Source organism: Eucalyptus grandis, chromosome 2 (genome assembly GCF_016545825.1).
Source record: "Eucalyptus grandis isolate ANBG69807.140 chromosome 2, ASM1654582v1, whole genome shotgun sequence".
NCBI lineage: Eukaryota > Viridiplantae > Streptophyta > Magnoliopsida > Myrtales > Myrtaceae > Eucalyptus > Eucalyptus grandis.
In genome coordinates, this window is record NC_052613.1 from 13715863 (window position 1) to 13730038 (window position 14176).

Below are 14176 nucleotides of genomic sequence, written 5' to 3' on the forward strand. Positions count from 1 at the left end.
AACTCAATTTTGAAGTCAAAGTAAGGCCGTCAAATGCTGGGCTGGGCCCGAAAGGCTGGACTTCAAATTGGGCCAGTTGATCAGCATCTAAGCGGGAAGCTCTCACGTGGTTCAACACACAACCAAAATATTCCCTAGTTTATCACGTTGATAGTGATCCGACTCTTGGCCCAACATGAAAAGATAATAATGGCCTGATTGTATAATCATGTTTTGGGTGTGAAATATATATTTAGAAATTGAATATATTAAGAAAAATTAAGTTTCTAAATATTTGGAAACAATTTTATTCTTCTGTGAAATCTAGTCCACATGGCATGCATAATACTGAAATGACTACCTTTTAACAATGACCAGCACTAAAGTAACCACTTTAAATAAAATTTGATAATCAAATTATCACTATTTACAACTTTTAGACGATATCATTTAGGGTTATATGTTGATTGAGAACGTCAACAAACCACGTAGGATTCAAAATTAATAAAATATAGCACGTCGGTTTCTAACAACCCAAATTGGAGTTGGCACTTACGTGTTCTTTAAAAAAAAAGTAGCACTTAAGTGATCCCAAAAAAACTTTTGTACTAAAATTAGCATCATACACAACTTTTGACACTTCTAATATTCTTTTCCAAAATATTTAAGTTCAATTCGTAAATGTTAAAGATTTTAAAATTCACGATTTGAAATTATATATATATGTAATAGCTTTCAAAATATGATTTCATCCTATATTTGATATTACTATTTACCATGGAATTTTCATGGAATTTATTATGAAAGAATTCAAGTTGGAATGAAACCATGCTTTTAGTCTATTTTAAGAGGAAAATTCAAATAAAAGCCCAAATGCCTTGAATTTCTCAAATAAGTGCCTCATGTGCGCTAATTTTCTCAAATAAGATCCTAAAGTGAATCTTATTTCAAATAAAAGCACAAAGTCGCCATATCGGTCTCAAAGAATGACTTGATCTTACTAGCTCATCAAGGGCATTTCCATCCTTTATATTTTCTTATTTTCTTTCATTTTTCCTTCTTCTATTTTCCGTATGATCGTTGATAGGTTCATATGAACAGACGCAAATGAGAAAATAGCTAGAGAGGAAATACTTGATTGTTGGAATATCGAATGTCAAATGCTCGGCCCCTTTGGTAGAGTTGAAGAACCAAAGCGTTGGAAGGGCTTCGTCGAAGTTTCAACTCATTCCGACTATGTATGAGCACGTACTCGCCGTGCTCATGAAGCTGCGCGCGGAATTTCCCTATTCCGACCCTGCATCGAACCAGCCATGAACCAAGCTAGAAAAAGTGAACCTCTAGTGCTCTGATGCCAGACTCCTTTGGTAAGATTTAAAGAACCACGTGACATGACATAGAGGCCTCCACAAAATTCCAACGCGTTCCGACTAAGAAGAAATACACGGCTGCCGCTTTCGCACGACTGCGCGCCAAGCTCCCCTTCTTCTGATCGAGCAGTCCGACTTGTTCGTTTTGCCTTTAAAAGACCTACTTACATACGTTTTCTCATCATCTCCACTGTGCAAACTAAGAATCGGGATTCGCAGGTGTGCGCCCAGCATAAAAGGGGAGGTGAGTCAAATCCCCTGGAGGATGGAGTGGGGACGCGTAAGTTTGAGTGGGTTTCGCTGCGCGCAAGGCCGGGCAAAAGTCCTGAGTGAGTGTAGAGTAAGGTAACAAAAAAAAAACAAAAACAAAACAAAACTAAGAATCAATGCTTCATTGTTATTATGCTCTGTGTTTTTAATCACAAAAATCAAACTAAGAATCAATGCTTTATTACTCTGCTCTGTGTTTTAATCACAAATCTCTCTCTCTCTCTCTCTCTCTCTCTCTCTCTCTCTCTCTCTCTCTCTCTCTCTCTCTCTTCTCTCTCTCTCTTCAAACTCTCTCCTCTCAATCCTCTCAATCCCTCTCAATATTTTTCTTTTTGATATTCTTAGAATGAGCAATCTCCTTCTTGCCTTTTTTCTTGATCAACTTTCCTTTCCTTAGTTTCCCATCTCCCAACATTGGTTCCGCACTTAAATATCCTAGGATCATGCCAAGAATGGCAAGTCTCGTTGCTGAGATTTTCACCTCGTATGACTCCTTGAGGGCCATCAATAAATCTAAAGACCAAATTGATATTATTTATATTGATATGTTTATAATAAAATACTATATATATATATATATATATATATATATATATATATATATATATATATATTGATTCGAAATTGGATATATAATCTATATAGATAAAATCAAAACCTATCGGAAGGTCTTGAATTATACCCAATGGAATTTTGCCTGCTATAATAATAACTATAAAAAAAAAAAAGCACTTCTAAATTGATCTCGTCCTTTAATAATTTGAATTTTTCTTTATTGAGTAATAACTTAATCCTTAAATAAAATACTCTTTTTAGAAATATCAACGGATATTTCAACCCATTCTTTTTATTACGAAAAAATAATTATACAATAGTTCCTGAATATTGCCACGTTATCCCTATGAATATAGGTAAGAAGAAGAACATGTTTTTTATCGTTCCTATTCTTCTTTCTGAAAACAGGGTTTCAAAAGGGATTATTTCGTTCCTCCTCAGAATCATTTTTGTATATTCACGGATCATGTTATAGGCCGGGGCCGGGCATTGAGGTTGGGCAGCCCATGGTTAAGCTTAATTAGGCCTGAGGAGAATATCAACGCAGGAAAGGTCCGATTTCAATAATTGAGAGATTTGAAAGATCCCATATTCTCGATGACACTCATTCTCAGTATGGGGACAATTATCCTACGACTAAGATGCCTCTAATTTCAAATTGCAAGAAAATGCAGTGAGAAATGCAAATGTTGGAATATGCAACATGAAATTTTCTCTTTGTTTAGGGGTTGAATTCCGACACTATACAGTCCCCAATTTTCATGAAATGCGTATGAGACTTTCGGTGCAAAAGCATGCTCGTGCAGGGACAGAGTGTGCATAGTTTGAGCTGGGCCATCTGAAGGGAGCCGAAGTTCTATATTATGTTCCCATGCCTTATGTTTGGAAAATAATCTTCAATGAATCCGGAACATGTCTGCCCATGAGGTAGGCCCAAGATTCTACCACTTGATCTAACAATGTATATAAGTCGGGCTTGGCTTACATGCTGCCGGGTGCAGGCAGTAGCCGCTCGTAAGTTTGGAATACGATGAGTCTTTTATTTGTGGGCTTTTTACCCCCACACTTAACGATTTGCGCTGCCAATTTTGACCCAGTAGAAGGGGGAAGCCCATCCAACAATGAAAAAGTCCAAAATTGATGATGATGTCGTCAGATTTTGTGTACTCTAAAGAAAACTAGTATCAAAAGAAAGGTAAGCATGCTTCTTTTTGGTCGTAATTTTTCAACAATTATGTTATGCAAAACAACTTGTAAGATACAATTTTCACTTTTTTTATGCACTCATAGATACATTAGAATATTGATCTTTAGCTTGAGCTTAATTATAATTATCAATGTAATTTCAAATGTTTATTAATTTGCTCCAACTAATTGTCACATTTTCAATAAATTTATTACGTCAAGTTGACACTTCGGCTGTGTTTGGCTTTGTTTTTTGAGGAAAATTTTTGGGTGAATGGAAAGAAATTTAGGTTAAGGGGTCTACAAATATAATTTGATAAAGCGTATTTTTAAAGTGTATTGAGAAGCAACTTTGGTTAAACGTTGGTTGGAAAAAAACTACAAAGGATTTTTGCTATTTTTGTTTTAAAAAAAAAACTGAAACCCTTCATTGGACCCCAATGAACGAAGGGCTTAGGTCACCAATGAGCTAGGTCGTTGCAGTCAGCTCTAGGCTTACCAGCGATGTCACACGAGATGAAAACAGGGAACGTAAAACTAGAATTTCAAAAGTTTAGTGAGGGAAAGTTGGAATAAAAATGAATTAGCATTCCAGAAATGCTCAAGATCCAAAACTAGGTAGGACTTGCGTTGAGCTCCCCCAAAAAAATTATCAAGCACCACTTGCATTTATCTAAGGCTTTTAGAACCCCCAAGCCCATTTTCAAAATCCAACCGAACACAGTATATGCGCAAAACAAATTCGTACCTATATATGTGATTGATATGGGTGAATTTCTTTAGCATAATTCATATAGAAACTAAACGTGTCATCAAATCAGAAATCGATATATATTTACTCGATCGAGGGGAACAAAAAACAATAAATGATAGGGAGTATTTAGATATTATACCAGGAAAGGGGGGAGGGTGTAGGGGTGATGGGATCTTCTCAATCTCTTGTTTTCCTTCACCATGAAAAGTATCTGAAATTCGTTGCGGCGAATGGATCCTTCATTATTCATTGAGTTTTGAAAACTGTTTGGTACGTTGTATTTCGAACGTGATATATCAAAAGGCCAATGATTGTTTAGCCACTTAAATCGAGAAAGATGCCGTCATCATCGATAATACTTCTGATTACTGCAAATTGCCAAAAGAAAAGGCCTTGTTTGGGAAAAAATTTATCCTTTTACTAATTGTTGCAATTAAATATCTATTTTTCATTTACAATTATTGTCATAAGAGAGCAATGATGCAACAAATCATTTTAAATATATACTATCGGAGCACGTGTTATGAAATTGGATTAGTTGGAAGTTGGATAGTTGTCTCCGTCTACGCACCAAGAAGCATATGAATGGGAAGTTATAAGAAATGCGCCAATTCAACTTTGTTTTGTATTATATAATACAGGAGTAATTTGAAAATATATCCATTTTCTTCCATTTATTGTTGGGGTAATATAAGAAGATACAAAAAAAAAAGTGAAACAAACTAGTGATTTTGACTTAATACGTATATATATAGAGATAATTGGCTAAATGCTTGTCGTCCCGACACAGGCGGTGGTGGCTTTGGCAGTCGATGATGTGGTGGGTATTCACGAAGGATGTTCATAATAGCGGAGTTGGTGGGCAGAGTGAGAGACAGGGAGAATCCAATTTGGGTGATGACCATGTGCAATAGTCCATCGAATATGAGAGCATCGGGCATTCTTGGCGGCATAACATTAACTGCTCATGCGACAATAGTTTGACCGATGATTTCGAGAATCTCAATCCCGCACTTGCAGTGTTCCTAAAAGTGATGCCACTGATGCTAAACAAGTTCGTGAAACCAAACACCTTTCGTTGTTATATGCACTTTGAACGGAGGACGTATGATGCACGTTCGAGATTTCTCTGTACCTTTGAAAGCACCCCACCCACAAAGAAAGAAAACAAAAATCATGCACGTGTTTCGTGCGATGATGACCACCGCAGGTGGGGAACGTCGCGTCCACCATTGCAAATCCAAGTGGCGAAAATGGAGCGGTTCAATTCCATCAAATGGTGAGAAACCAAAGGATAATCCTATCGACATAGCTCAGTAGCTTTCACGCCACGTGAACTGGCCCATGAAAAAACACAACTCGGACCCTCCTTCGTCGATCAAGGGAGAAAGTGGAAATGAGTCTCGCATGCACATGCGAAAAAACGTGTTTAGAGAAATACACATTACATGAGGTGAGTGCGAAAGGATCATAAAATCGCGATTGACTCAACTGATCCTCACAAAAAATGCGTTCGCTTTCCAATCACATGCATCGGGTAGTTGGGGCTCCATTACAATGGATGCAATGTTGAAGATTAGAAATGCACTATGATTTGAACATGAAAATATAAGTACATTGATGATGACTAGTCACTTAACCAACTCTTTTGGCGTTATGTTAGCCCATAGGAAGGAAACATATATTAAAAAATTTAAGTGATAAATCTACAAATCCTATTATTGTTTAACTTGATCTATCTTGTGAGTGGGTAAGTGAATGAGAAATCTGAAGTACTTGAGTTTTGTTCAGGTTGGTCTTGTTGGTGAATAGACTTCAAAATACTGTTGTCAAGATCACTTATACTAGTAATTGCAGGATTGTTATGTTGATTGGTAATAATTTCTAGATTGATAGTGCTCCCTTGATAACTAACTAGAAGGATGATTATGGGAGGAATGTTTGGTTATACATACATACATACATATATACATACATACATACATATATATATATAGACACACTTCAATTTGCACTACTCATTTGAGTACTTAAATCAAGTTAAGTGCACAACCATTTATGGTAAGGGCGTAAATTGTTAGAGTATTATGTTTGTCTTAGAGTATTATGTTTGTCGCATATAAAGAAGGGACCCATAAATAGATGACAAAGGAGTGTAAAGAGTGAGACCTCTAACTGTATTCTTAAGATAAGAGTGAGCGCATGATCATTTCCTTTGAAACGTTGAGTTGTTATAATATGATGGGCATTAAAAAAAAAAATTGTTGGCGCATTCGCTTAGATATAAATAATCAGGTTATGTTTTATATCTTAACATATCCCAAAGCGTGGATCGCTTTGACATATGTAAGGAGAAGGGAACATGAATTGTCAAAATATAGGTAACATGAGACAAGACATGAAGTTTTAGTTACAACAAAGATAACATAGGTAGTATAATGAATTGCGAACATAGAAGTAGTTAGGAAGACATGAATTTTTAGTAACAACAAAGATAACATAGGTAGTATAATGAATTTCTACCGTATAGATAGTTAGGAGAAGACATGAAATTTAGTTACAACAAAGATAACATAGGTAGTATAATGAATTTCAAAAATATTTAAGTCACTAAGTTTCAAAGCTCCAATAAGAATTACCGTGTTTGATTATATTTAATAATACAAAATATTAGCATAAAACATATATTTTGAGTAACGTGATTGTTTGTATTGGATTGTTGCAAGCAATTATTTTAATGTACCAAATCGCCAGTGTACCATAAAAAGAATGCGTGTACCAAAACGCAAATAACTAATTAAGTAGTACTTTATGGTAACCTTGATTATAGTGAAAGTTTCCGATTAGATTCCTCATACTTCATACTCTCGTTACATCCATTTATGTGTTTTTAATTAGGATTGAGATCCTTTAAATTCATGAAATGAGTGCACATCTTAAATTACCCTTCTAAAATGATTAACACATTAAAAACCAAATTGAGGACTGAGGTTGACCAGAGATCTTCAAGTTACTTCACGAAAATGCCCTCAAATTTTGCCGAAAATTACATGCCTGCCAACCTCATTCCCATTTTCTCTCTCTCCCTCCCTCGTTAGCCATACCCATAGCTCCTCCGCCGCCATGGAACGTAGCCACGGCCACTGCGGCCGTCGAGTCGACCCCGACCGCGGCAGCCCGACCGCTCACTCCCTCCCTCCTTTCTTCATGCGGGTGCACGCGCACATGGAGGCCGCAGACATCCATCAGATCTGCTTCAGCAACCTCAAGCAAGCAAGCACAAGATCTGGGACACAGGAGAGAGAGAGAGAGTGGAGGTGGTGGCTGGAGCTGCGCTGGCAAAGAAGGTTCATTGCCTTGCTGTGCCCTACCCGCCAGCTAATGATTGACAGGGGGCCGCAGCTTCCTCTTTCCCGCAGGGGGCAAAGTTCGAGAAGAAGGTGGAGGAGGAGAAGCAGCCAAGAAGATACTCAAGGCGCAGAAACAGACATGATTCGCTGAAGGAAATCGAGCCCAAAGCAAAGATCGATGGGTCAACACGATCTTTCCCGGACCCTTTCATATTCTATTCTCCCGATCCCATCAGCAAGTTCATCGAAGCACTCCACTCCTCCAGACCCACCTCTTCCTTTTCTCCTTTTTTTTTCACTTTTTATTTGGTAATTTTTCTGAATTGATTTCTGAATGGCATAAAATAATTCGATCGAGATGAACGTGGGAAGGAAGGATTCTCACGAAATATTCTTTGCATTTTCTATTGTGTCCTGGGGGCATGTTCACTTGAATATTCTCAAAGTGGCTCTCTTGGTATATATTAATTTCCCTCGCCAAGCATATGGAATAAAAGGAAATGGGTTGAGACTAGTGTTTAAAAATTTAGTCTTTCGAGTGCGAGTTAAGCGTGGTTGTAGAAGTGTATTGGCTTTCCTTTCTTTTTTGTGTGTTTCTTTTATGGCTCGTTTTGTTCCTTTATTATTTTTTTCTATGGAGGTTGGTATGATCTAGGCCTGCTTTCGTTTATCAGGCTATGTTCGTCTCTCCAATTCGGTCAAAGATAAGCCATAATATAATGAGATTCGCAAGGGAAGTTCATCTTTGTCAATCGCACCAAGTGATTAGGCAAGTGTGCTTGGAACTTGGATATCTTTTGCTTTCTTTCGGCGCAAGAATGCCAACCTTTTTTCATCATTCAACCAACTTTCCAAATCGGCATATTGGTGATTTTATTATTTAAAAATTGGGAAATCGAAATTAACTAAAAGTATAATAAAGAAAATAAGTATCACGAGTGATACTAATAAAAGATAAATGTTTAAATTTGGTGAAAATGTTAATAGGATGACCATTTTTTTGTCATTTCAAATTTTGTCATCGAAGACTTTTACCTTTTTAAGTAATTTGTGTTATCCTTTCCTTGAAGTTTCTTATATAGTTCTATTAAAGTGCACATGGTTATCGTAAGCTAACAATTTTTATTTCTTAATAAATTTTGTGGATATCTACTTTTCTATTATCATTTTTCAAAGTAATAGAGTTTTCTCCCGTTTTCTATATTTAAATATTTACTTTTGGTATTATCATTTTTAAGGTGATATAGTTTTCTCCCCTTTGATTTTTACAACAATAAAGAGTAAAAGAAAGGGATTTCTTACCCTCTCAAAGGTCATGCGCACTACACATATTAACGGAAAAAATAAAGAAAAAATGAATTGCTATGACAGCATGAAAGTTCAGGGGAGGATCTTGTGGTACTTGAAAATTCCAAGGGACGAACATGTGCTACTGTAAAGATCACGAGGAAAGATTTTATCTCGAATGTCGTCCTTTTCTTTTTTAATTATTTTTTTGTTTCCTCCTTTGTGGATTTGACCTGTGCTCCGGGAACCATATTGCCTCCGCGACCGACCCAGCAGAACTTCGGCCGGCCCGGCGGCTGATGTTGTCTTGGTCAAATAATAATATTCAATAAGTTAGGGTTTTTCGATGAAGAATACTCACGGCTCAAACGGTCTACACTTTGGTAGCGGGCTGCCAAACTCAATTTCACTGAAATTGCCATAGAAATTCATGCTAGAGAGACAACTACGGACATGTTTTGATACTAGATTCATAGGTTAAACGTGTCAATTGTGGCACCCATAGAAGCTTCTCTCTAGGTTTTGATAGTAAAGCTTTATTTATTTCCTAAAAAATAAATAATTTGAAAAACATTTGAAAAAATAGCTAATTCTATCACTTGAAATAATTAGTCAATGAAAATATTCATTATTAACAGGAATTACATAAAAAAATCATGAACATATTACAATTATCCCAATTCAATTATAAACATTTAATTATGACAACTTAATCATAAATCCATTAAGTCCATTTGACTAATTTTGCACAGAAATCCCTGATATGAAGACCAAATGTTCTATATGACACAGGTCACACTAACATTAACAATCTTCTATAAAAAAATTTCAATTTTCTTTCTCTAGATTTATGACCGACGGGGGCAAGGGCCCATCGCCCTTGCCTAGATGTGGCTAGGGGAGGGGTTTGCATACAAGACGGGTCATATCCAAAGTCCAAATATCCTGCCCAAAAAAAAAAAAAGAGAGAAATCACTGAAAACTATTATAAAGTGGGCAACAGTCGATTTCCTAAAACCCGTGTGCGGAGCAGGAAACGTATGTCGACGACCCTCGGAAGTCAGCACAACACGAACACGAACACGTTCATCACAAAAACAACAACAATAATAACAATAACAACATTATTATTGTCATAATAATATAAACGAAAACGACAAAAGGAAAAAGGCAAGGTGGGCGTAACCCTAGCCCCGAAAAACACGTTCCCCACGTGCCGAATCGATCCCCCGCCCCCACACGAGCTCACCGCCTCCCGGTACAACTGGCGACCTTCTTCCTTCCTCGTTTTCCATCTCTCTTTCTTGTGGGCTTTCCGTGTGTGAAATGCGACAGGGACAGACCGAAACTCGTGGCGATAAAAAGGGACGAGAGAACCACCGGTTCGTATTTAAGCCCGAACACCCATCGCTAAAACCCCAAGAAAGAGAGCACCAATACTCCGTCTCAATCTCTGAATCTCGTCTACGTTCACTCCCTCCTCCTCCTCCTCCCGCCAGCTCGCCATTGCAAGAACCCAGATCTCCATCTCGAACGATTTCGAGCTTTCGATCCGTTTCCGCCTCGTGGTCGACGACCCGGTTGTTTCGCGAATACCACCATGAAGAGGAGCTTCGATCTAGAGCTGCGGCTCCAGCCGCACTCCGTCACCGACTTCCTGGCGGCGTCGGAGGCGGCGCCGTCGTCGTCCTCGTCGGGATCTGCCGAGTGCTCGCCCGAGGAGCAGCGGAAGCTGACCATATTCTACGACGGCAAGGTCTGCGCCTCCACCGTCACTGAGCTGCAGGTGCGCTATCGTCATGTTCCATTTCTTGGTTCTTTAGTTTAAAGCGTACAATCTTGTTCATTATCTAAGTTTCGACTCGCTTGAAAGTGCTTCGCTTCCATCTCCACCTTCAGCGACGTGTTAACCCAAGAAACAACAGGGTCTGATTGTCCACCATATTTTTTCTCACTTCTCACTTTTTCCTTCAATGATTTGAAAGTAAATAAAAAAAGCGTTTTAAATTTTTGAAAACTGTGAAATATCGCACCTAATTTTCCAATACAACATTCACGTATTTAAAAATATTTTTAGAGTTTTTAAAAGTTATATTAAATTGCGATAACGGCAAGATTAAATTAAGAATCGCTTCAATTAGGGATTTATATTTTGTACTCAACATGTCATATTGGGACAATTGGAACTAAAATATTTTGTGTTAGGTTGGATTTTCGGGAAAATTAAATGAGATTTTTAAAAATTTCTTTTTCTCTTTTCTTTTTTGGTTAATTACGTGTGGCAATGGAGTTAGGAGGTGGTAGAAAGCCAGGAGGAAGTAGCATGGTACTTGGACTCTTCTTTCTAGATGCTGGGTTAGGGAAAAGGTCGTGGCTTTCGCCGCAGCAGTCATTGTTGACTCGCATCCTCATCGGACTTTCTTCCCAAGATTTTCAACGTGATTAAACACGTGCTCCCAACATCGTTTTCTCGCAAGTTTGGTCGGTCTTAAAGCGTCTTTCGATCGACAAGATTCACTCGTTTGGAATCGTTGTTAGAAATTAGAAATGGGAAAAAATATCCTAATTTAATAGGATTCACTCGTTTGGAATATGACCCGGCAAGATTTAACAATAGATCGTAAGTTAAATCTATCTCTCGGTGTCACGAGAACACGTCCATTTTTGAATTAGATTAGATCGAATGTTTCTCTGTAAAGATCTTGATAATTTTTCACCTATCTATTTCGACATAATGTTGGTTTTCAGCTCAGCTGATATCTTCGTCATTTTCACAGGCTAGAGCGATAATTCTGCTTGCAAACAGAGAGATGGAGGAGAGGAGCAGCAAGACTCCGACCGGCTCGGAGCCCTCAACGCCGAGCGTGCGGTCGCAGCCCTCGACGCCCAATTTGCAGGCGCAGGTCTACAGCTCCACGGGCCTCTCCATGAAGAGATCACTGCAGAGATTCCTGCAGAAGCGGCAGCACCGGAGCCAAGCCACCTCTCCTTATTATCACCATTATTAGTTCTTGATTCAGTTCGATTTTTTCTTTTTCTTTCTTGAGAGATCTGTGCATTGGTATGGTTGTTGGGCTACTTTGATAAAGATATATTCTTGATTGACTAACTTTAATATGGTGTAAAAAGTTGCGATTCAAAGGTGTCGTGTTGCTCATCTCATGTTGCTCGTGATCGAAGTTCCTATTGGATTGGATGGATTCTTTCGTCATATTTTTTTTTGGATTTTATTATGAATCGGTAAGAGCCGTAGCTGCAGATTTAGATGTAAACCAATTTCGAGACAATATGATTTTGTACATTAGCTAAATATTCGCCACGATTTTATCGTATTAGCTATATGGTCATTTGGCCAGGTTCCAAATATTACCTTTTGAAAGGGAAGAGGACATTGAAAGTTTATAATATATATACGACACTCATTTCAGTGAGATACTTTTCCAAACGATTTTATATAAAAAAATAATAAAAAAATCATCATTTTGGTATCATCGCTAATTTGTCTTTGTTGGTGAATCAAATGTAACATTATTTTATTATAAAGCCAATTTAAAAATTACAAAACACGATGTCATTTTGGCCATATTAGGAAAAACAAACTAAACAAAGATTAAATCTAGACAATTGCTAAAAACGGATCAAAATGACGAAGAATCGAGTCAAAGAAGATGAAGAACAATGATAAAAATGATGAATGAAACTATTTCCTGGCCATTGTCGGTTTGATTTCCCCTCATTGTTCTTCGCGATGCAAAAACCCTTATCCTCGCAAGTTGTCATTTCATAAGCGCGAACCATTTATAGAAATGGATAAATGAAAACACAATCAATCCGCAACAAAAAGTGAAACAAAAATCACCAACATTTTCAATAGGTCCACGTGAATCCGGAAGATACTGTTCGGGCAAAATTGCTTATCTTTTCAAAAATCCTAACCTCAATTCTGTAAATTAGCACAAAATTAACTTCTAAACTTTGTAAGAGAGAGTAGGACCAGGAGAAGCGGCTCACGATCATGTAAGGCGAAAAAAATTAGGCACGCTGTGTCATTAATAATTTTTAAAAAGACCTGGATGCGATTCCTCTCGGTTTTTACCATGAACTTGCCTCAGTTTCTCTCTGCAATACATCATCGAGGAGGCTGCCGGACAATTTTGAAGTGGTCATCGAAATTCTGGAATGAAATCTCCTCGACAGGGTCCAACATTTTTACCGGCAATGGCGGAGGTAAGTACCAAGGACAAAACATGGTACGACAAGAGCACACAAAGAGGAAAGAAAAGGAAGGAGAAATAGACGAAATGTTGTCGTTTTTGTCCATTTGCCACGTGGCATGCTTCCTTTTCTACTGCGGACAAGAACTTGTTTCCAAAAAGCCCCGTCGGACTCTAAATAATATTTAAAAGGCCATATAAGACGAGTGGCTAAATTTGGTGGAGATATTTAAGTGATCCTTTTCGCCGATATGTACTCAAGTTATCACTCGCCAAGTTATGACAATTAAGTGAGTACTCTGCAAAAATTATAGCACTTGTAATATCATTTGTTTCCTTGTAAAAGTATTTGAGAACCATCAAATGGACAGAAGAAAAAATGCAGCTATCGTCCGTAATGGAAAATAATGTGCACATCACTGTCCAGGCAAAACAGGAACAACGCAATTGCATGAAACCAATAGAGAGGAGAAGCCGGAGGGTTGCGCGCGCAACTATGAAAGAGATGATCGGTATTTATAGGCAAGCTAGCAAAGTAAATGAACAACTGCTAGTTTGGCTAAATTTAAAGTACGAAATTCAGAGATGCAAAGGTAAGGATATTTGGGTTTTATGTGAGATAGACTGGTCTGGATAATGTCTCGAGACAAAAATATAAATTTAGTAAAGAGAAATCCTTGGTCGAGCCTCACGTAAATTTCAGGCGTTGGGGGCAAAGTCCAAATTTACACTTGATTTGACCCAAGCTCATAATATAATATATTAATCTTGTGGTTACCAAATTCGTAAAGCGAACCCGTTAATCAAGTGAATATGAGAGAGCTTCTCGAGTAATGTGAGATATGGAAAAGTAAGGAAAACAAGCTTTTAAAACAGTTCACTACAAATATCCCCTCAATTTTCCAAATGGTTTATCAAAGTAAAGAAGGTACAGAGCCTGTATTGCCCCTAAAAGGGCAATGCATCAAATCTGGCATCTTTTGGACTATATGAACTAGGCCAAGAAAAATGAGACAGTGCTTACGTACCACCGGTGAAACTTATTACTTTTGGACACAGGGTTCATTCTTGTTTTAAGCTAGAGGTTCTCATATCACATTACATCCGCAAAATTTTTGTTGTCAATGTTGGTTTGCACTAATAGACCTTGCGTGCACCTAGTTATTGATGAAAATTTAGAGATTTAGCCATGAATCTCATAGGAGCGGCACT

At 37.8% G+C, this 14176-nt stretch overlaps 1 protein-coding gene across 1 annotated transcript; it reads left to right on the forward strand.

Moving 5' to 3' along the window:
• The first annotated feature begins 10203 nt into the window (after nt 1–10203).
• Nucleotides 10204–11770, forward strand: LOC120290971 (protein TIFY 5A-like). Its single transcript, XM_039307895.1, has 2 exons — nt 10204–10536; nt 11528–11770. The coding sequence occupies exons 1-2, from the start codon at nt 10351–10353 to the stop codon at nt 11756–11758; spliced, it is 417 nt and encodes a 138-aa protein (XP_039163829.1). The 5' UTR covers nt 10204–10350; the 3' UTR covers nt 11759–11770.
• The last annotated feature ends 2406 nt before the right edge of the window (nt 11771–14176 follow it).